The sequence below is a fragment of the Hyla sarda genome, chromosome 2, assembly GCF_029499605.1.
Source record: "Hyla sarda isolate aHylSar1 chromosome 2, aHylSar1.hap1, whole genome shotgun sequence".
Classification (NCBI taxonomy): Eukaryota; Metazoa; Chordata; class Amphibia; order Anura; family Hylidae; genus Hyla; species Hyla sarda.
In genome coordinates, this window is record NC_079190.1 from 303,649,947 (window position 1) to 303,670,862 (window position 20,916).

A 20,916-nucleotide genomic window follows, 5' to 3' on the forward strand; every position below is an offset into this window, starting at 1 on the left:
AGCTCGCATTGATGTGCCATTCTGGATGAGCTGCACTATCTGAGCCACTCGTGTGGGTTGTAGACTCTGCCTCATGCTACCATTAGAGTGAAGGCACCGCCAGCATTCAAAAGTGACCAAAACATCAGCCAGGAAGCATAGAATCCGAGAAGTAGTCTGTGATCACCACCTGAAGAACCACTCCTTTATTGGGGGGTGTCTTGCTAATTGCCTATAATTTCCACCTGTTGTCTTTTCCATTTGCACAACAGCATGTGAAATTGATTGTCAATCAGTGTGGCTTCCTGAGTGGACAGTGTGATTTCACAGAAGTGTGATTTGGTTGGACTTGGAGTTACATTGTGTTCTTTAAGTGTTTCCTTTATTTTTTTTTGAGTAGTGCATATCCTATAAGTGACATTAGGCCTCTGTTTAAAGGAGTACTCTAGTGCAGAGTATTCCTGCTCCGTCCTGCCTGGGCTGCAAAATAAATGAAAATGAACCATCACCCACCTCCCTGGGTTCCCGCGGAGCGCCACTACAGCTGATCGGTCCTCCGGTCCATCTCCTTCATAATTCCGGGTGTAATGAAGCATCACATGGCGCTCAGCCTATCGCCGGCCGCCGCAATGTTCTGCCTCGGCCGGGGATAGGCTGAGCGCCATGTGACGCTTCGTTACACCCGAAAGTATGAAGGAGATGGACAGGAGGACCGATCAGCTGTAGTGGCACTCCACGGGAACCCAGGGAGGTGAGTGATGGTTCATTTTCATTTATTTTGCAGCCCTGGCAGGACGGAGCAGGAATACTCTGCACTAGAGTACTCCTTTAATTGTTGCATCAACAATAGACTATAATAGATTCTGTTTAATGGATACATCAAAAAAGTTTACTTACAAGCTTATGATGTATTCATTAAACAGAGGTTGTGACAGTTGCCATATTTTGACATCCGTCATTTAATGGATACCTTTTTTTTTTTTTTTTTTTTTTTTTAATAGATAAAAAAATAAAAAAAACCTTCACAACCCCCCGAATTTTGGTTTGTGGCTTAAGTTTTCATCTTCCTCACCTCTCACCTATAAAGCTGTAGATTTTAATAGCACCACTTGTGTAATTTTGGCTTTTCGATCACTTTTAAACATTTTATACAAGTTTACGCTGTTGACCGTGTAAAATTAGTAATTTAAGAATTTATTAGTACAAAAAATTGCTTTTCACTACCAGTCCGGCCCTGTTCTCAATGACTGTGTGGTGTATATGTAGTGTTTTATAATTGCCCCCTTACTTGTTTTTTCCTGGCGCCCAAGAACATATGACCACTCTTGCACTGTTCCCCATGTTTATAAATTCATCCTGCTTGAGGAATGCTTGAGGCTGCTAGCTGACCTTCTGCAGCATGACAGTATTTTTGCTTCTTTTCTCTCAAATTATTATTAACTCAGCAAAAACTTTTCAAATCTGTTTTGAGACAGATCAGCTCAATAAAGTATCCGGATACAGCTGCCTAAGAAGATGTCTATTCAGGGGAGTAGCTTGAGAGAGACAAAGGCAGACAGACACAGGCAGAAGCTTTTAGTTTGTTGTGTGTGTGTTACAATCTCACCTCAGTTAGTGATCCATAGCTTACACTGCTCAGTACTGCTGTATAACATCCTCCATGTTGCTGCTTTTCTGAATAGTCTATAGAGAAATAGGGGCGCAGGATTTCCTCTTCTGCGGTATGCAGTGTATCAGTTTATGGGAATCATTATAACAGCTAGGGTTAAAGTTTGATAGAATAGAATTTTGTAGCCTTACACATTTGAACTGAGGAAAAATAAGCATATGGGGGAGATTTATCAACACCTGTGCAGAGTAACGTTGTCAGATTGCCTCTTTCATTTTCACTGGCTTCTTTAACAATGAAAGGAGCAAGCTAATGGGCAACTGCACTACTCTTCCTCTGCACAGGTTTTCATAAATCTCCCTATGTTGTGTTATGTGAATTTATTTGACTAATTTGGCTCAAATTTCTTTTAGGTAACTTTGAACAGAGCAATGAAGAACTGCGGATGATTATAAAGAAGATATGGAAAAGAACAAGCATGAAGCTCCTGGATCAGGTTATCCCACCAATTGGAGGCAAGTATGCTTACACTATTATATTCAGTATCTCACATAACATTTTGCAACCTAGGTAAACAGTAAAATTGATGTTTTATTTTTATTTATTTTTTAAAGTATTTATTTATTGAATTTTAGGGCAAAAAATATGCAACCAAACAATAATCTGTAGCACCCAACCATTCCCTCTGTCGGGCCACAAGGCAACTCCATCACAATTACAGGGAGAAGACAACTAAAGATAATCATACACATAGGGAGAGAGCCTTCCCATGACCGCCCAGAGAAGCCCCACACCGACAGACAAGCATACATTCACACTACCATACATCCCAGTGACTCCGAATCCCCCCCAAGCCCGCCCCCCCTGCCGGGCCAACACCATAGTTAAAAAATAAATGAATAAATTACCTAGCAGTTCCGGATGAAAGGTCAGCCGACACATCCAATAAAAGCCACGGAGTCCACACCTTATCAAATTTTTTTGGGCACCTATGACTCTTATACAAAGCTTGGTACAACGGGACATATTTATTAACCATATACAGCCAGCGAGATAAAGGGGGAGGGGACAAAAAAAGGCTATAACAGGACAACCCCATACCACATGCATAAAAGTACCTATCTCCGCAGAACAGCGGAAACATATCTCCAACGAGTGTCCTAATGCAAAAAAAAATAGAGCAGAGCTTCCTCTAAGGGTAGTAGATGTATAAAGGTGTAGAGCTAATCACATAGGGTTGCACCCGATAGATATGTGCTCACCTTGCGGGGTTGTGTGCCAGACACAACCACCATGAAGCGCTTTACAGATGTAGGTAGCGACGCTGCCTCCTGGAGATCAGGCTTGGGTTCACCCAGCTGGTCTCGAGCATCAAGTAGAAGAAAGGAAAAAAACGGGTGTTCAGGCGAGTGCCACAGAATTAATCAAGCATCCATTCAGGATAAAACTTCTTTATTTTGCCAAATCAGACGCGTTTCGAGGCATCTGCCTCTTTCTCAATGAACCATTTGACTTGGCAAAATAAATCATTTTTTATCCTGAATGGATGCTTGATTAATTCTGCGGCACGCGCCTGAACACTCGGTTTTACCCATATCTCCAACGAGGACACCGCTATACGTTTCAGTTCAACAGGAGTATAGTATAACCTCAAAACATACCTTGACTGAATCAACATGTCTCTACTACTAACCACCGTAGAATAATAGGAGCCCTTCACTTCCTTCCACTGGCACACAAATCAGGAATATCAGCCACCCACTTATGATAGGCTTGCGAAAACGGGCTAAGCCCCAGTGTCTGAAGGAGAGCATAGGACTCTCCTTAGGGTGAGAGGTTTAGTAAGATCCGTGGTGCCCAGGAGAATCTCTACATCAGAAAACACAGTGGTAAACGTCAGGGGGCCAAACTGAACCGCATGCCGCAGCAGAAGGTACCTATAAAAGGCACTGTCAGGAATATCATATCTGTCCTTCATCTCCATAAAGGATAGGAAAACCTGATCCTCCCGGAACAAATGAATCACAAATTTGACTCCATGAGAACCCCAGAAACCAGCCTCCTGTAACCGATGTAGGTGAGGTAAATGTACATTCCCCCACAAGGGTGCCCTAGGAGAGACCAGCGGTTGTGGAAACCTGCCCGACACCACGGACCACACCTTAGCTATATGTGACGTACAGCCCTCACGACCTGGCGTACGGACACGGCCACGCCTCTCAGAGAAGAGTGAGCGGACAAAAGAACCACAAAACCAGGAGAATATTTACTCTAATATTCTAACTCTAAGCTGCCACAGTGGCACGTTCACTCTCGGCTCCCTTGAGCCAGTGACACAACTTAAATACACATTGTTTGTAGGTCCCCGTGTCTTTCCTGCACACATGACCTCGGCTGGGAAGGTATAGGGGTACTCTGCTTCCACGCTCACTTTCACACACACCTACCACAATAGGCCCTAAAAATGAGGTACACATACCCCAAAACCAGTCCACATGCCCACACACCAATACGCTGCCACCATCTATCAGTAGGCCAATAGAACGCCTCAGTTTATACACAGATTCTTGCACTCTGCACTTTGACACCAAAACTATGGTAACTGCACGAGCAACACTAATACAACTATATAAGCTATAGGGCTATAGGTTCGTTAGAGCATACAAGGCTACGCATTAAAGTTATGGCTTTAATGTACATAAAAGGTACAGTACTTAATTACAAAAAGGAGTTAAAGAAACAGACATACGAAATGTGCAAAGCAGTTATACAAAATAAAAGGGGAATAAAAATCAGAAGAGTTCCATACTTAACGTCGTTGAGTAAAGTCCTAATCCGTCCTGGGGCCAAGGAAGAAAATAGCGGCACAAGTCCATTCAGAATGGACCCCAAACTTGTAACAACTAGCTTGTGTTGGACCACCACTTTTATGGGTGCAGCAGAGGGTTGGGTTAGAAGGGAGGTCTCCAGTGTCTTCTTAGATCAGCCCACATCATCCCACCTCCCAAATGTCCCAACCTCCTCTCAAACACAGATTGATAGTCCATAAATCATAACTCCCATCGTACACAACAGATGTGACCTAGATGGCAGTACACTTATTGATATGGTGACATATCGCACATATAACACACATTTTGATAGGATACATGAAGGGGTTATACATAGGTATAGGATACCTACAGCTTAGGGATACATACAGCTTAATCTATGGGTACAATGGGGTCATGTTTGGGTTCTACATACAGCCTATTATTCGGGGATCATGATTCTGGGGGATATATAACTATGGCTACTAAGGGGAGCCCTGAAAAACATATTTCTACACTGGGACATATTTCACTATATGTAAAATGTAAACCTTTTGTTCCAGTTGGCACCAAACTGGCAGGATATGCACGATTAACCAAATCAGCAAACTAGCTGTCTTGAGGCTCCTCACAGCTAGGGGCCTAGGGATATGTTAAGTAACCAACAACAGGGAGATAACCAAATGGAGGCAAGATAAAACAGGACAGTGGGGTATTCAACCAAAGGAAAATAATCAAAGGTCAAGAGGATATATACATTTCAAACAGGGTCCAAGACAGTAAGGAGACAGAGATCCACCATATTTTCCCCAAGAAACTGAGAGGCAAGAAAATAGTTATATACATCGGGAGCAGCTAAACCACCGTGCTTTTTAGCGGCCTGAAGAAGAGCCCGACCGAGTCTGGGAGACTTTCCCTACCAATATAAGGATCCCAGAGCACCACATAGACTATTAAAATATTTCTTGGGGGGACCACAGGAGGCAAGTGGAAAAGATAAAGGAATTTAAGCAGATAAATAATTTTAAAAATATTAATCCGTCCAGCTAGGGAGAGAGGGAGGGAGGACCAGGCCTGCAACCTATCTACCATGGAAGCCAAAAGCGGATCTAAATTCAGGGACATATAATCTGCCAAAGATGCAGTAACCTCTACCCCAAGATACTTAAATCGGGAAACCACCTGCACCCTGGCTGGGAGGGAAGAGGGAAGTGAAACGGCAGGCGAGAAAGCCATGAGAGACGACTTACCCCAATTGACCCGCAGACCTGAGATAAAGCTAAACCTATCTAGTAACTCAATCAAAGAGACAAGGGAACTCCCTGCATCTGCCAAATATACCAGAGTGTCATCTGCATAGAGAGAAACCTTCTCCACAATGGACCCCCTGGGAATGCCACAGATAGTGGTATCTCTGCGTATGGCTGCTGCCAAGGGCTCAATCGCCAGCGCAAAAAGGAAAGGGGATAGAGGCCTGCCTTGTCCCCCTGCCCAAGAAAAAGGTAGCAGAAACATCGAGATTAGTACGAATTCGAGCCCTGGGGCAATCATACAACAAGCGAACCCAGGCACAAATCTTAGGGCCAAACCCAAACTTGCCCAACACCTCCCAGAGATACGGCCACAGTACAGAATCAAAGGCTTTATACATATCTAAACTAACCACCACCCCAGAAGGAAAGCCTTTCCCCACCGTCGCAATATTAAGCTGTAGGCGCTTCACGTTAACATCAGTGGCCCTGTCTGGCATGAACCCGGTTTGGTCAGGATGAACGATAGAGCTAATCACCCCATATAGGCGTGTAGCCAATATTTTAGCAAAGATCTTAATATCGACATTCAATAGGGAGATAGGTCTGTAAGAATCAGGTAACAACAGCTCCTTCCCAGGCTTGGGCAGTACCACTACCAATGCTTCCCTCATAGAATCCGGAAGAGAGTCAGCATCAGCCATCGATCTAAACAAGTTAAGGAGTACAGGAGCCAAACGCTCCTCGTACCAATCACCAACCAACCCGTCTAATCCCGGCGTCTTCCCAGGGGGAAGATCTTTAATAGCCTGTGTCACCTCCTCTAGAGTAAAAGGGGCATCTAATGCCTCTGCCTGAGCACGGGTAAGCCTTGGAAGTGACAAATCCTTTAGAAAAAACAGAAGTTCCCCCTGACAGGGTATAGAAGTGACAGAATAAAGAAATGAGTAGAAATCCCTGAAGACTGAGTTAATTAGCTGGGGATCAGACAACATGGAGCCATCACCCCCTTTAATACAGGGAATAGACGCTGCAGGGCAACTACTTCTAGCCAAATATGCTAAAAGTTTCCCATTCTTATCACCAAATGCAAAGAGCGCCGCTTCCCTATCAGCTAACCTCAACTGAACCCTATCTTTCTGGACAAGCAGTAGAGCCCTCTGCGCCTTCGCCCATGCCCATTCACCGTCAGGGGTAGGATCTCTAATGTAAGCTGCCTCCAAAGCACTAACTTTGTGCAACAATTTAGTCTCCATGGCCAACCTAACCTTCTTCTGACCCGCCACACCTAATTGTAGCCTTGTAGGCGTCCCACTGAATTAGAGGATCAGAGCATTATGCTCCCAGTGCTCAGAAAGCGCAGCCCCCAAGGCCTGTACTACCGCCTCTGACTGAAGCCAACAGGGTGCATGCGCCAAATATGGGAGGGGGGGCTAGGACCTAACGTGAGAACTACCAAGACCGCTTGAAGGAGATCCTCAGACGCCAGTGCAAGGTCTATATGAGAGAAGTATCTGTGAGCAGCAGAGTAGAAGGAGAAAGCAGATGCTGTGGGATATTTCCATCTCCAAAGGTCAGTCAGGCCCAACACCGAGCACCAGGTATTGAAATGAAGGGAGCCAGGGTCAGCAGCAGTGGTGCGATCGAGCTGAGGATCAGGAACTACATTGAAGTTTCCTACAAGTAAAACAGGATCAGAGGGAAAAGACAAGAGTTTGTTAGCAATGGACTCCAGGACAGAGACCTGAAATGGAGGAGGGACATAGACAGAGACAAGGACAAACGAGAAAGAGCCCAGAGAACAGTGCAAAATGACAAACCTCCCAAAGTGACCACAGGCTACCTGGGAAACCACTAATGGCAGGGACTTCGTAACTAAGACCGAAACACCCTTGGCATAACTGGAATAGGAAGCATGATATCCCTGTGCTATCCATGCCCTCTTCAGAGCAAGTATCTTCTGTCCCGTGATGTGAGTCTCCTGTAAGCAAATAATATGAGGTGACTGTCTTTTCGGAATTAAGCCCTCGGATGTTCCAGCTAATAACTTTCAAGGTACCCATCAATAGTAACGAGCAAAGATAGGAGCAGTAGGAGGCAATGAAAGGCCCAGAGGAGGAAGGACGGAGCACCAGGATCACACACACCACACACATACCACAAAAAGACAAACAGGGCACAAACACATAAACAACACATAAACAACACATAAACAAAACCATCCCATGAATTCCCTGTCTAACACTAAACGGGACATAGCAACTACTATCCCCTAACACAGTGCAGACCTATACCCAAAACTACAACTATTGCGGAGCGTCCGCTAAACACCAAGCAACTGGTAGACTACTCTAACAGAGCGCCCCCGCCACCCCACCCACATTAAATCGTCCGGTAGCTAAGTATAACCCATGGAAACCTCAGGGGGAGCCGGAACCTATGGGATCCCTAGTGATCTAACTCCCTTCCCACAACTAAACCCAAGAACAGGGCTGGAGGAGTGATGAGTAGGACAGTCCATGACACTTCAGGGCCACCCCACCATAAACTAGAGATGGCCATTACCTAAATAACTACCCCCAGGAAACCTAAGGGATGATAAACCTACCTCCCTACCACCTAACTAAAGACAAGTCTGGTGAACAGTCTCCAGCAGGAGTGATCAGGAAAAGTCAATCCGGAGGCTGTGCCGGAGGGGCCGCATCCACCCAGTGGAGTGCCTCTGTCGGGGAAGTGAAGAACTTGCCCGTCGCTCCATCAACAACTCTCAAGCGGGCTGGGTCCAACATTGAGTATCGGTAGCCCTTGGCACGTAGCTTCGCCCGAACCTCCGTAAACTCCGTAAAAAGCTTGCGAAGCTCCACTGAAAAGTCCGGATAGAAGGAAACTCTACTGCCACCACAGTGGACCTCTCCCTTAAGACGCACAGCCCTGAGAATAGCATCCCTGTTTCTGAAGTGCAACAGCTTGGCCAGGAAGGGGCGAGGAGGGCCACCTGGAGGAGGAGGCCGTGCCGGATTACGATGAGCACGCTCAACCGAGAAATACGGAGAGAAGGTGTCCAAGGGGAGGATCTCCTTCAACCACTTTTCTAGGAATTACACAGGATCAGTCCCTTCAACCTTCTCAGGAAGGCCCACCAGCCGGATGTTATTGCGCCTCAGGCGGTTCTCCATGTTATCCATGCGATTCAGGACCCCGGTGACCTACCTCTGCAGAGAGTCCACATGTTCTGGCAAGGGAGTCAGGGTGTCCTCCACCGCAGAGACCCAACACTCCACCTCCTAAGTGCGCTCTCGGATTTTCTGGGTCTCATGGCGCAGGATAACAAATTCTTGGTGCAGTTCATCGACTTTGGTCACCATAATAGATTGACAGGAGGTAAAGGTAGCCATAGGTTCAGTAAATCGCATATCCAGTAGTGCAGCATCATAGACAGGCCATACAGGGGACAGCTGCTGCTGTGGAGTAGTGGACTCTTCAAGTGTCGAGTACCGCGGGTCACCAGGCTTCCCCCGAGTACAGGCCAGTTCCCTGGAGAACCAACTCAGCGCTTTCACCACCCACTCCGAGACTCTGGAAGCAAGCGGGGTCTGAGCACAAGGATTCCCATGAGAAGTGCCAACAGAGTAGGAGGACCCATCATCAGAGGAGGCCTCCTCATCAGAGGTCGGCCTAGAGGCCTCAACAGGTAACTTGGACTTCTTGTTCTTCTTATGACTTCTAGGGCCCCCCATAGCAGCCAGGGACACAGCAAGAGCAGGTAGAAAGTCACTAGCAACCCAGTTATGGAGCAAAGAGGACAACTGCACAGCGGAGAGATCCACAGAGCCTGCACAACACAAAAAGTCCCAGCATGGCAATATAGTCTTCACCAGAGTACTCACGGTCTGGAGCAGCAGCACAGCAGGCAGCAGAGCAAGAGGCCCAAATGTAGATATGCCGGGCACCTGCAGGCCCCTCAGGGCACCAGCGCTGATCCAGCCAGAGGGTACAGGGAGATGCAGAGGATCACACAGCGCCCGCAGACCGCACACACAGCGGGAGTCTCCATGGCAACCAGACCCAGGAGATAAGCCACGCCCACGAAGTCCCGCTATGGCGCTCCCCAGCTAAGAGGCCCGAGAAAGGAAGGAGCCCGGCACCGGAGGAGTTCACCCACCACCGGCAGAGGACATTCTGGACCAGGAGGGAGGCTCTTCACCGCCAGCAGGAGCACCAGAGCCGCTCGGCGAAACCATTGGCTTCCCGGCCTCACATGGATGCAGCAACCGCCAGGAACTGGACCAGGACAGGCCCCAGACGTTCCGCCACTTCAGAGGGACCCAGCGAACAATGACCGGCCACTCAGGATGAGGTAAGTCAGGGTTAAAGAGCAGGGACAGCGGGAGCCCTCAGCAAGTCCGTCCGCTCACTCCGGCATCCAGGCCACGCCTCCAGTAAAATTGATGTTTAATGAAATCACAGAAATACAGTTTCAGCCCCCTAACTGCTCTTTGAAGGGGTACTCTACTCCTAGACATCTTAGCCCTGTGATCTTCGGCCCAGCACCTCTGTGTTCTGTATCAATAAATTTTCTGTCTAATTTGCCACATTCCAACACTCTGGAACTCAACATTTTGGACACATTTTGGACTGCTTGTACTAGCAGCACAAAGTGGTGACAGACTTCCTAATGCTGCAGATGGACGATTTTTCTAGTTAGTGTCACATTCAGCTTATGAATTAACAACTTATCAGGGATGTCTGCTGCGTGCTCTGGCCTTTCGAAGAGGCTTTAAGGTTTGTCAACAAGGAGAACAGCAGAATTAGTGATGTAGTGCCACTGACCTTCCTTTTAAAGCAAACACTGACTGTGATTATTGAAGGAGGAGGGATGGAAAAGAGTTCCTATCTGTCTGGCAGCAGTATGGATGAGGAGTTAGAGAAAGTGGAAACCGAGGAGGAGAATTCGGAAGGGATAGGGGACGAAAACCCTTTGCAAAGCGACACTAATGAGGACAAGGACCATGAACAACCTTAACAGTATGGAATGGAGGAACAAGCTAGGTCCTCAGAAGAGCTGGTGAGGATGGCCAGCTGGATGCTTTTCTGTGTGCGCAGTGACAGGCATATTGTGAGCTTAAAGGAAAGAAATGACTACTGGACAGTAATACTCTTTTGCTTACCTTCTGAGAAGGAAGCTAAATTACTTTTGTATAAGGCAAAGTTACAAAGCCAGCTTGCCACGACTTTCCAGGACCAAACACCTGCCGAACGGGTGTCCAGTCTCGACTCTCCAAGTCAACACTTCAATCCCTATGTAAAGCACTACCACTGCAAGAGTGAGGAGCACTGGCAGCAGCATCTTCACGCTAGAGCACATGATGACCAAGTTTTTGCATTAGATATCCCCCCTTACATTAATCGTCATCAAAGGGTGTAAACTCCCACCTGAACAACCAGGTTGAGGCCTACATCAGCAGTGCCCTTTCTCTGACAGACACCATAAGCCCAGACCCCATGGGCCACAAGATCAGACCATTGGCCTAAATTTCCCATTCTGCCCTTGGTGTTCTGTCTTGTCCATTCTCTAGTGTAACTTCACAAAGAGTGTTCAGCGCAGCAGGCGGCATCGTCACCCCAAAGTGAACAAGATTATCAGACAGCAATGTGGAAAAACTGACATTTACTAAAATGAATCAGGCATCGATCAGAGAGGAATTTAAACCTCCTGTGCCAGATGCCACTGATTAGACACTACTACCACCACCCCTTCTGTACGCTGACTACTACTAACACTAGTCCACCATCTCCTGCTGTACGCTGACCACTATTGGTAACACCATTCCCCCACCTCCTGCTGTAGGCTGGCTAATGCCAGTCTGCCACCTCCTGCTGTACACCAGCTAATGACAGTCTACCACTTCCTGCTGTACGCTGAGAAATTCCAGTCCGCCACCTCATGCTGTATGTTGGCTAATGGCAGTCTACCACCTCCTGCTTTACGCCGGCTAATGCCAGTTCACCACCACCTGCTTTACGCTGGCTAATGCCAGTCTGCATTTTTTGAAACGCCTGGAAAAATCCATGCCATCTTCTTCGCTTGACAGACTAAAAAGCTGTTGCTACTCCGGCAGGCATCTACCGACAAACAGGGATACTTGATGCTGTTTTCTTTTAGTGTGAATAAGCTTAAAAAATCCACGCGTGCTTTAAAGAAGCTGTTAGTTACCAAAAACTTTAAAACTGCTTTAATACATTCCTAGCAGTGTTATACAGAGTGTTAGAGCTTTTAAGCTTTTATAATCGTGTTAAGGAGCTTATTTTCATCAAACCGAGTTGAATCAAAACAGTAATTTTGAAAAAGTTTGCCGAAACTAGGCCGGCAGGAGACCAAACAATCAGTGCAAGGAGACATTGAATACAGGCAGGACCACAAGGGAGACCCCTAGTGGCTGGAACTTCACGGCTGAAAAAAATATATAATTATTATTATTTTTGGTTATAAAGAAATACATTAGAAAGTTTATTAAAATGACTAGAGGAATAACATTTCCAAAAATGTATTTTAATGACAGTGCCCATTCAATTGATTATTTTAGATGTAAAGACATAATACATAGTACAACAACATGGCTGCCATGTTAATTTGATTATCAGGCCCTGTGATTCATTGACTGGAAGAAAACCCCTGACATTCCTCAATCTTATTATTGAGGCTTCTGGCATTAGTATGCATGCACTTAATGTTTTTATTCCTGTTTCCTTCCTCTTATCACTAATGACTGTTGTAACCCCTCCCTCTGCTCCACCCTTAGGTTTATTACCGATGTCCAGTTCTCTATCTACAATATATTTCCCTTCTGTATTTTAGTTTCCCTCCTCCCCCCCATGTCCCTAGTTTAAACACACCTCCACCCTTCTGGCAATCTTCTCCCCAAGCACAGCTGCACCCTCCCAATTGAGTTGCAGCCAGTCCCTACCATAGAGCCTGTATCAGAAAGCAAAGTCAGCCAAGTTTTCCATGAACCTAAATCCCTCCTTTCTACACCAGTTTCTGAGCCATCTGTTTAGCTCCTTAATAGGGCTGCCTCTCTGAAATATTACCTGTACCACGTGCCACACCAGAGAATATTTACATTGGAGGTCCTTGCCTTCAGCTTGCTGCCTAGGTCCCTGACATCATTTCTAAGAACACTTCACCTACCTCTAACTTTATCATTGGTGCCAATGTGCACCATGACTGCTGGATCTTCACCAGCCCCTCGCAGTAATTTGTTCACTTAATCAATTATATGCTGAACTCGATTGCCAGGAAGACAACACACTTGTTAGATGATCCCGGTCTTGGGGCAGATGTTCTGTCTGTGCCCTAATAATTAAGTCCCCCACTATCAGCACCTGTCTGTCCTGCACTCCTTTTTCCCTCGTTACTGGAGCAGACACCCCCTGGCTGTCAGAGGCCATGTCTTTTTGCATTACTGCTAGCTCTGAACCTACATCCCCCTCATCTGCCAATGGGGCAAACTAGTTGGGGTGTGCCTCGCCTTCTAACTGTCACAAATCTACCTACTTCTCTCCTGCACCTCCATCCAACTATCCTGCTTCCCCTTCTCCCTCCCCCGGAGACTGCTGGCTTAGTGAGCAGCAGACTCCTCTCCATGCTATCCCTACTTCTCAGTGTTGCAAGGTGTTTGTCTAGATCCATAATCTGGGCTTCCAAGCGCACAACAAGCTCACATGTTGCACAGTGATATGCCCCCTCAGACAGCTGTTCAAGGAATACATAGCACAATATGTGCGATGGGGTTTTTGGTTGACAACTTGGACCTGTTTATACTCTTGTCTTTGGTGTGCCTGTTAGGTGTTATTAATGGGGTAGTTTCTAGTTCTCATAGGTGCCTACGGATCCCTTTTCTTCTTTTTTGTGCACAGAAGATTGTGGTGATGGCCTGGAAGGATACCTCCTCTCCCCCCTTGTCTAGGTGGCTTAGTCTAATTAATAAATATGTCCCATTATACCAGGCACTGTATGTGAGTTGCAAGTGCCCTAAGACATTTTTTAAGGTCTGGACCCCTGGCTCTTACTGGATGTGTCAGCTGAGCGGGGGGGGAGCGGGTTTGGGGTTGCGGGGATGTGAGCATTTGTGAGTATCAGTTTTTTCCTGTCTGTGTTGGGCCTTGGAGTAGGCCTTTATAAGCTGACTGCATCTGTTTAATCCTACTTTACATCCCTGTGTAAGTTGTGATATTGAGACCTATGGAGACTGTTGTTTCTTTGTTGTTTCACCATTCTTAAATATCTTAAATTGCAAAATCTAAATAAGTACTTAAATAAAAAAAAATAGCACAATATGTACATTGGTCCGCATAGTCTGACATGGAGGACGTTGTATACTTGGGGATAACAGAACCCAAAACACAGTTATATATAGTCACAGGTGTAAGATAAAAGGGAGTTTACATTACATATCAATTTAAGAATTGGTAAACACATCACATCAAATAATACCCCCTCTTTTTAAAACCATGTTGCATCCCTTTTTCCCCCTCCCATCCCATCCCCTCCCCACAAACCAAAGGGGAGCAACGAGCCAGGAGTACAAGATCCCAAGAATTCTCAACCCAATTTAAGAAAAAAAAAAAAAAGGCAAAATTTGCCTCTCTACCTATCCCCACCTGATTAACATTAATCTTGCATAAAAAAGCATTCTTAAATATCTTACTCTTATATTCTTATTAGTTTTCATTCCAGAGTCATCCCCCAAAATTGCCACTAACAGGGAAAATTCCGTCATTAGTTGTATTTTTTCATATACCTCTTGCCAATATTTATGTATTGCTGTACACCCCCATAACATATGGTAGGGTCCAGCATTCTCCCTACCACATCTGTTACGTATACAATTCTGCACTTGCTCGTCAACCGCAGGAACTCCGGAAGAAGAGGACAAGGGAAGAGGAGGATAAAGTCCATAAACTACGAATCAAGGCAAAGTTCCAGTGGATTCAGAATCCTTATGGTTGTATGAGAACTCTGCCCAAGGAAGAAAATCGACCCAGTTGTCTTGATGAGCAGAAATGAAGATAGTCTCCCAAGACTTGATTCACCCTCTCAACCTGTCTATTGGATTGAGTGTGGTAGGCTGAGGAAAAATCCAGCTTGATGTGGAGACGTGAGCAGAGAGCCTGACAGAATTTAAAGACTAACTGGACTCCACGGTCGGGTACAATATGTGAAGGCAAACCATGTAAATAGAAGATGTGGCAAAGGAAAAGTTTAGCAAGCTGTGGTGCAGATGGAAGTCCAGGCAGCGGCACAAAATGAGCCATTTTAGAGAATCTGTCCACTACCACCCAGACAACTGTATTGCCACTGGAAAGTGGAAGATCAGTGATGAAGTCCATAGCAATATCGGTCCAGGGGAGTTCTGGGACAGGCAAAGGCTGTAGAAGACCTGCAGGTTTGGAACGAGGGGTCTTGTCCCGAGCACAGACCGAACAGTAAAGGTTAAAATCGACAACATCCTGTTTTAAACTAGGCCACCAATATTGTCTGGAAATGAGCTGTAGGGACTTACGAGTTCCAGAATGACCCGCCAGAAGAGAGGAATGGCCCCATTTCAAGACTCGGAGTCTTAAACGGGGAGATATGTAAGTCTTTCCAGGAGGCAGGTGTTGAAGACTTGCTGGTGCTGCAGAGAGGAGACGTTCAGAAGGAATAATATGTTGAGGATGGGATTCCTGGTCTTGAACATCAGAGAATCTGGATAGAGCGTCAGCTCATAAATTCTTCTCTGATGGACGGAAGTGGATGAAGAAGTCAAATCTGGAGAATAACAGAGACCAACGAGCCTGCCTAGGGTTGAGATGATGGGCAGTCTGAAGATAGAGCAAGTTTTTGTGATCAGAATAAATAGTAACCGGATGTACCAAGCCCTCCACAAGAGAGCATGCCATTCTTCCAAAGCCAGCTTTATTGCCAAGAGCTCATGATCTCCAATGGTATAAATTTTCTCTACGGTAAAGTCTTAGAGAAAAAAACGCAGGTTACAATTTTTCCATTAGAGGACTTTTGTGTTAAAATTGCACCTGCTCCAACAGAAGAAGCATCAACTTCCAAAAGAAATGGCTTGCTTGGATTGGGTCTTGACAAAACCGGAGCAGAAGCGAAGGCAGATTTTAACAGTTTGAAAGCTTCTTCAGCCTCTGGAGTGCAGACCTTTAGATTAGCAGTCTTCTTGGTGAGAGAAATGATGGGGGCTACCAAGGTGCAGTAATGAGGAATTTCCAATAGTAATTGGCAAAGCCGAGAAAGTGCTGAATAGCTTTCAGGCCAGATGGACGAGGCCAGTCCAGTGCAGCGTACAACTTGTTAGGGTCCATTTGAAGACCTTGACTGGTGACGATATACCCCAGGTATTGAAGGTATGGTTTTCTCAAAAGCACACTTTTCCATTTTAGCATAGAGATGATTGTCTCAGAGACGTTGTAAAACTTGGTGGAGGTGGGAGCAATGAGTCTGAACATTAGGTGAGTCAATGAGAATGTCATCCAAGTAGACAACGACACAGGAGTATAAAATATCACGAAAAATATAATTGACAAACTCATGGAAGACTGCTGGAGCATTACAAAGTCCAAATGGCATCATAAGATACTCGAAATGCCCATCACGAGTGTTAAAACCAGTCTTCCATTCGTCTCCTCGTATTCGAATCAAATTATAGGCCCCACAAAGGTCAAGTTTGGAGAATATCCTCGCTCCACGCAGACGATCAAATAATTCCAAGTTCAAAGGAAGTGGCAGTAATCTTGTTCAAGCCACGGTAGTCGATGCAAGGTCGCAAAGATCCGTCCTTTTTTTCCACAAAGAAAAATCCTGCTCCGGCAGGGGAAAATTACTTTCTGATAAATCCTTTCTGTAGATTTTCTTGGATGTAATTAGACAAGGCCTGGGTTTCGGGAACAGACAAAGGGTAAATCCTGCCCTGAGGTGGTGTGGTCTCGGGCAATAAGTTGATAGGGCATTCGTAGGGACAATGTGGTGGTAAAACTTCAGCTTGTTTCTCATTGAAGACGTCAGCAAAGTCCTGAAGGAACATTGGCAGACCGGGCAGGGGAGTGGAAGGAGACACCAACTTGGACGGAAGAGTATGAATACAGTTGTTATAGCAGTAGGTTCCCCAACAAAGTACTTCTCCAGTCTTCCAATCAAGATGTGGGGCATGTAGTTATAACCAATGAAGGCCAAGGAGAAGAGTGGAGGTACAATGAGGAAGTACATAGAAGGACAATTTATCCTTATGCAGAACTCCAACCTGCATAGAAAAGGGTTCTGAGCGGAATGAGATAGTACAGTCCATATTTTCTCCGTTGACCGATGAGATGTACAAAGGCTTCAGAAGAAGGGATACTGGCAGACAATACCTATGTACTAAGGAGGTATCGATAAAGTTTCCTGCGGAACCAAAGTCCAGGAAGGCAAGAACGGAAATAGTCTCTTTGGAGGGCAGAGAAAGCTGGGCCGCCAAATTTAAGCGTGGAGAGAAGGCATTCACACCTAGGGATGCCTCTCCTACAAACCTTAGATGCGAGCGTTTCCCTGTGACTGTGGATGCAGAGGACAATCTCTGAGGAAATTATTTGCACTGGCGCAGTAAAGGCAAAGATTCTCAGCTAGTCGGTGGGTTCTTTCCTGCAGGGTCAGACGAGAACGATCCACAAGCGGGAGGCAACGTAGAAGGTTGTGGTGGTTGCTGGAAGACGGGTGCCAGGTGAGGAAAGCAACAAAAGCAGTGAGGAAAGCAGACTCCCTTTCTTGACGTAGTTCCTCACATCGTTCAGAGAAACGAATATCAATCCGAGACGCCAACTGTATGAGTTTATTCAGGGTGGTGGGCAATTCCCGGGCGGCAAGGACATCCTTGATATGGCTAGAAAGTCCTCTCTTGAAGGTGGAGCAAAGAGCTTCATTGTTCCAGCATAACTCCGATGCCAGGGTACGGAAGCGGATGGCATACTCACCCACAGAAGAGTTGCCCTGAGAAAGACTCAGCAAAGCCGTCTCAGCGGAGGAAGCTAGTGCAGGTTCTTCAAAGACAACTCGGAATTCTGACAGAAAAGCCTGGAGATTAGTAGTGAGTGGATCACTGCAATCCCATAGCAGGGTTGCCCAGGCCAGCGCCCTTCCTGCTAAGAGACTGAGGACAAAGGTCACCTTTGCTTGTTCCATAGGGAACTGTTCCGCCATTAGTTCTATGTGCATGGAGCACTGTGTCAAGAATCTGCGGCAAGACTTGGGATCCCCCTCATACTTCTCAGGAAGAGACAAGTGGAGCTTAGATCCCGAAATGACTGCAGGAGCGAGAGGCAACAGTGGAGCAGGAGGAGGCTGTGGCTGCTGTGGCTGTTGAGCAGATAGCAACTGTTGCATCATGGCGGACAATTGGTTTAACTATTGTGCCTGCTGGGCCAACTGCTGTGACTGGTGAGCCACGATAGAGGCGAGATCCAGATTAATCAGCAGCAGAACCCCAGTGGGATCCATGGCTGGATGTTGCTGTAACACTCACGATAGTGGTAGTAGCGCTACTGGATATGGATCCTTGCCGCATCGGGGAAGCCGCAATGCAGGATCGGCTTGTTGCAGCAGGTGACACCCAGGTCACTACCCCGATACGACTCGACCACACAGGTAACTGGGCAAGACGAGGTACAGAAGAATGAGGCACAGGCGTAGTAAGACTTAGCAGAAGGTCAGGGCAGGTGGCAAAGGTGCGTAGTGAAATAAAGCGGAAGGGTCAAATACACGGGTAAGGCAACAGACAGTAGGAACTCTTAATCTCAGGCTATGGGCACTGACGATCCAGCAGGGAAGTGTGGGAGGTGCAGGGACTTATAGAGTAGTGTCAGGTGTTACACATAATTATGGGCATACTGGCCTTTTAAAATTTCAGAGCTCTGGCGCGTGCCCCCTAGGAGATGGGGACACGCGCACTGGAGCTGAGACACAGTGGAGGAGGCGGCAGGGGATCGTGGTAAATGACGGGCTGTGATTTGCATGTGGGCATGTCCCGCAATGCGAAACCCAGCCCTGCCTACAGCAGGGGAGAGGGGAGCAATGCACTCACGGCCAGCGCAAGTTGCCGGAGCGCATTGGGTAACACTGTTTAAAATTGTCATATTCTAACCTTTATAACTTTTTTATTTTTCCGTGTATTGGGCTATATGACGGTTCATTTTTTGCGCCTTGGTCTGTAGTTTTTGTCAGTACCATTTTGGTTTTGAGGGAACTTTTTGATCACTTTTATTAATATTTTTATGGTATATGAAGTTATCAAAAATTCAAAATTTTGGACTTTATTTTTTACATGTACGCCATCGACCGTTCAGTTTTGCTAACCTTATATTTTAATAGTTCGGACATCTACGCACGTGGCGGTACCACATATGATTTTTTTTTACCACTTTTCACTTTTTTTTTTCCAGCCCCCACAGGGGGCTATACCATGCAATCTTGTGATTGCATACACTGATCACTGCTAAGCCATAGCATAGCATTGATCAGTGTTACCGGCGTTCTGCTGCTCCTGCCTGAGCAGGCATGGAGCAATAGATCGCCAATCGGATGATCAGGAGGCAGGTGAGGACCCTCCTGTCACTCAGTAAACTGATCGGGACATCGCGATTCTGTCCCGATCAGCTCTGCTGAGCTGACGGGATAGTTTTAATTCCACTTTAGACGCCGCAATCAACTAAAGAGTTAATGCTGGGCATCATCCAGATCGGCGGTGCCCAGCATTAGCCGAGGGTCCTGACTGCCCGTAGCTCTCCGCTTGTGAGAACGGTTTAAACTCCATTAGCGGGACTCAGGACGTACAGGTACCGCACAGAACCCCTGCCTATGAGCATTGGACTGCATCACGAAAAATAGAATTTTTTGTTCTGCCCAACTGCACCTCTGAAGTCCTCCTCGGTCTGCCATGGCTCCAACGTCATTCTCCCACCTTTGACTGGACCACCGGGGAGATCAAAAATTGGGGTCCTTCTTGTCGCAAACGATGCCTCACATCTGCGCGCCAGCTCTCTAAGATTTAAAGGGCCAGTGCACCACTAATTGGTGCCTTGCCCAATCAATGTAATTAGCTCCCACCTGCTCCACGCCTTTATAACCTCAATTCTCCTTCCCAGCATTGCCGGATCTTGTTGCCTTGTGCCTGTGAAAGCGTTTTGTGTATGTCACAAGCCAGTGTTTCCATGCCTTCTGCTGTTGCCCCTGACTACGACCCTTGCTGCCTGCCGTGACCTTCTGCTTTGTCCGACCTTACTCTTGCCTTGTCCTTCTGTACCACGCCTGTCTCAGCAGTCAGAGAGGTTGAGCCGTTACTGGTGGATACGACCTGGTTGCTACCGCCGCAGCAAGACCATCCCGCTTTGCGGCGGGCTCTGGTGAATACCAGTAGCAACTTAGAACCGGTCCACCGGTACGGTCCACGCCAATCCCTCTCTGACACAGAGGATCCACCTCTAGCCTGCCGAATCCTGACAAAAATCTTAATCGTTTCATTACTTATTAGCTGATGAAGTTGAGTTGCTCTTTTCTGTCTAAATTCTCTCTGATTACATGTGTCTTGGGAACAGCCCAGTTTAGAAGCAAATCCCCATAGCAAACCTCTTCTACTCTGTGCAGTTCCCGAGACAAACAGAGATGTCAGCAGAGAGCACTTTTGCCAGACAGAAAACAACAACTCAACTTCTGCAGCTGATAAATATTGAAAGGATTAAGATTTTTTTAATAGAAGTAATGTACAAATCTGCTTAACTTTCTGGAGTAAGTTGATATAAAAAAAAAAGTTTTTTCCTGGAATACCCCTTTAAGCACCAGGACATCAGGGCATACCTTAAGGGGTTAACCCCTTAAGGACCAAGCATTTTTCTGTTTTTACACTTTCGTTTTTTTCTCCTCACCTTTTAAAAATCATAACCCTTTCAATTTTGCACCTAAAAATCCATATGAGGGCTTATTTTTTGCGCCACCAATTCTACTTTGGAATGACATGAGTCATTTTACACAAACATCTATGGCGAAACGGAAAAAAAATCATTGTGCGACAAAATTGAAGAAAAAACACCATTTTGTAAATTTTGGGGGCTTCTGTTTCTAAGCAGTACATTTTTCGGTAAAAATTACACCTTATCATTATTCTGTAGGTCCATACGGTTAAAATGATACCCTACTTATATAGGTTTGATTTTGTCGTACTTCTGGAAAAAATCATAACTA

The 20,916-nt window shown here is 46.1% G+C and overlaps 1 protein-coding gene and 1 long non-coding RNA gene across 3 annotated transcripts in view; one reads left to right on the top strand and one right to left on the bottom strand.

Annotated features, from left to right (window-relative positions):
- The window catches only part of CACNA1S (calcium voltage-gated channel subunit alpha1 S), a 727,186-nt gene that overhangs the window by 642,520 nt on the left and 63,750 nt on the right, over positions 1–20,916 (top strand). For both annotated transcript variants that reach the window (XM_056557608.1, XM_056557607.1), the window contains one exon: positions 2,002–2,103. In XM_056557608.1, coding sequence (XP_056413583.1) covers positions 2,002–2,103 — 102 coding nt within the window. The remainder of the gene's footprint in view (positions 1–2,001; positions 2,104–20,916) is intronic.
- LOC130356307 (uncharacterized) overlaps positions 1–20,916 on the bottom strand; it is a 166,989-nt gene that overhangs the window by 21,769 nt on the left and 124,304 nt on the right. The window lies entirely within an intron of this gene.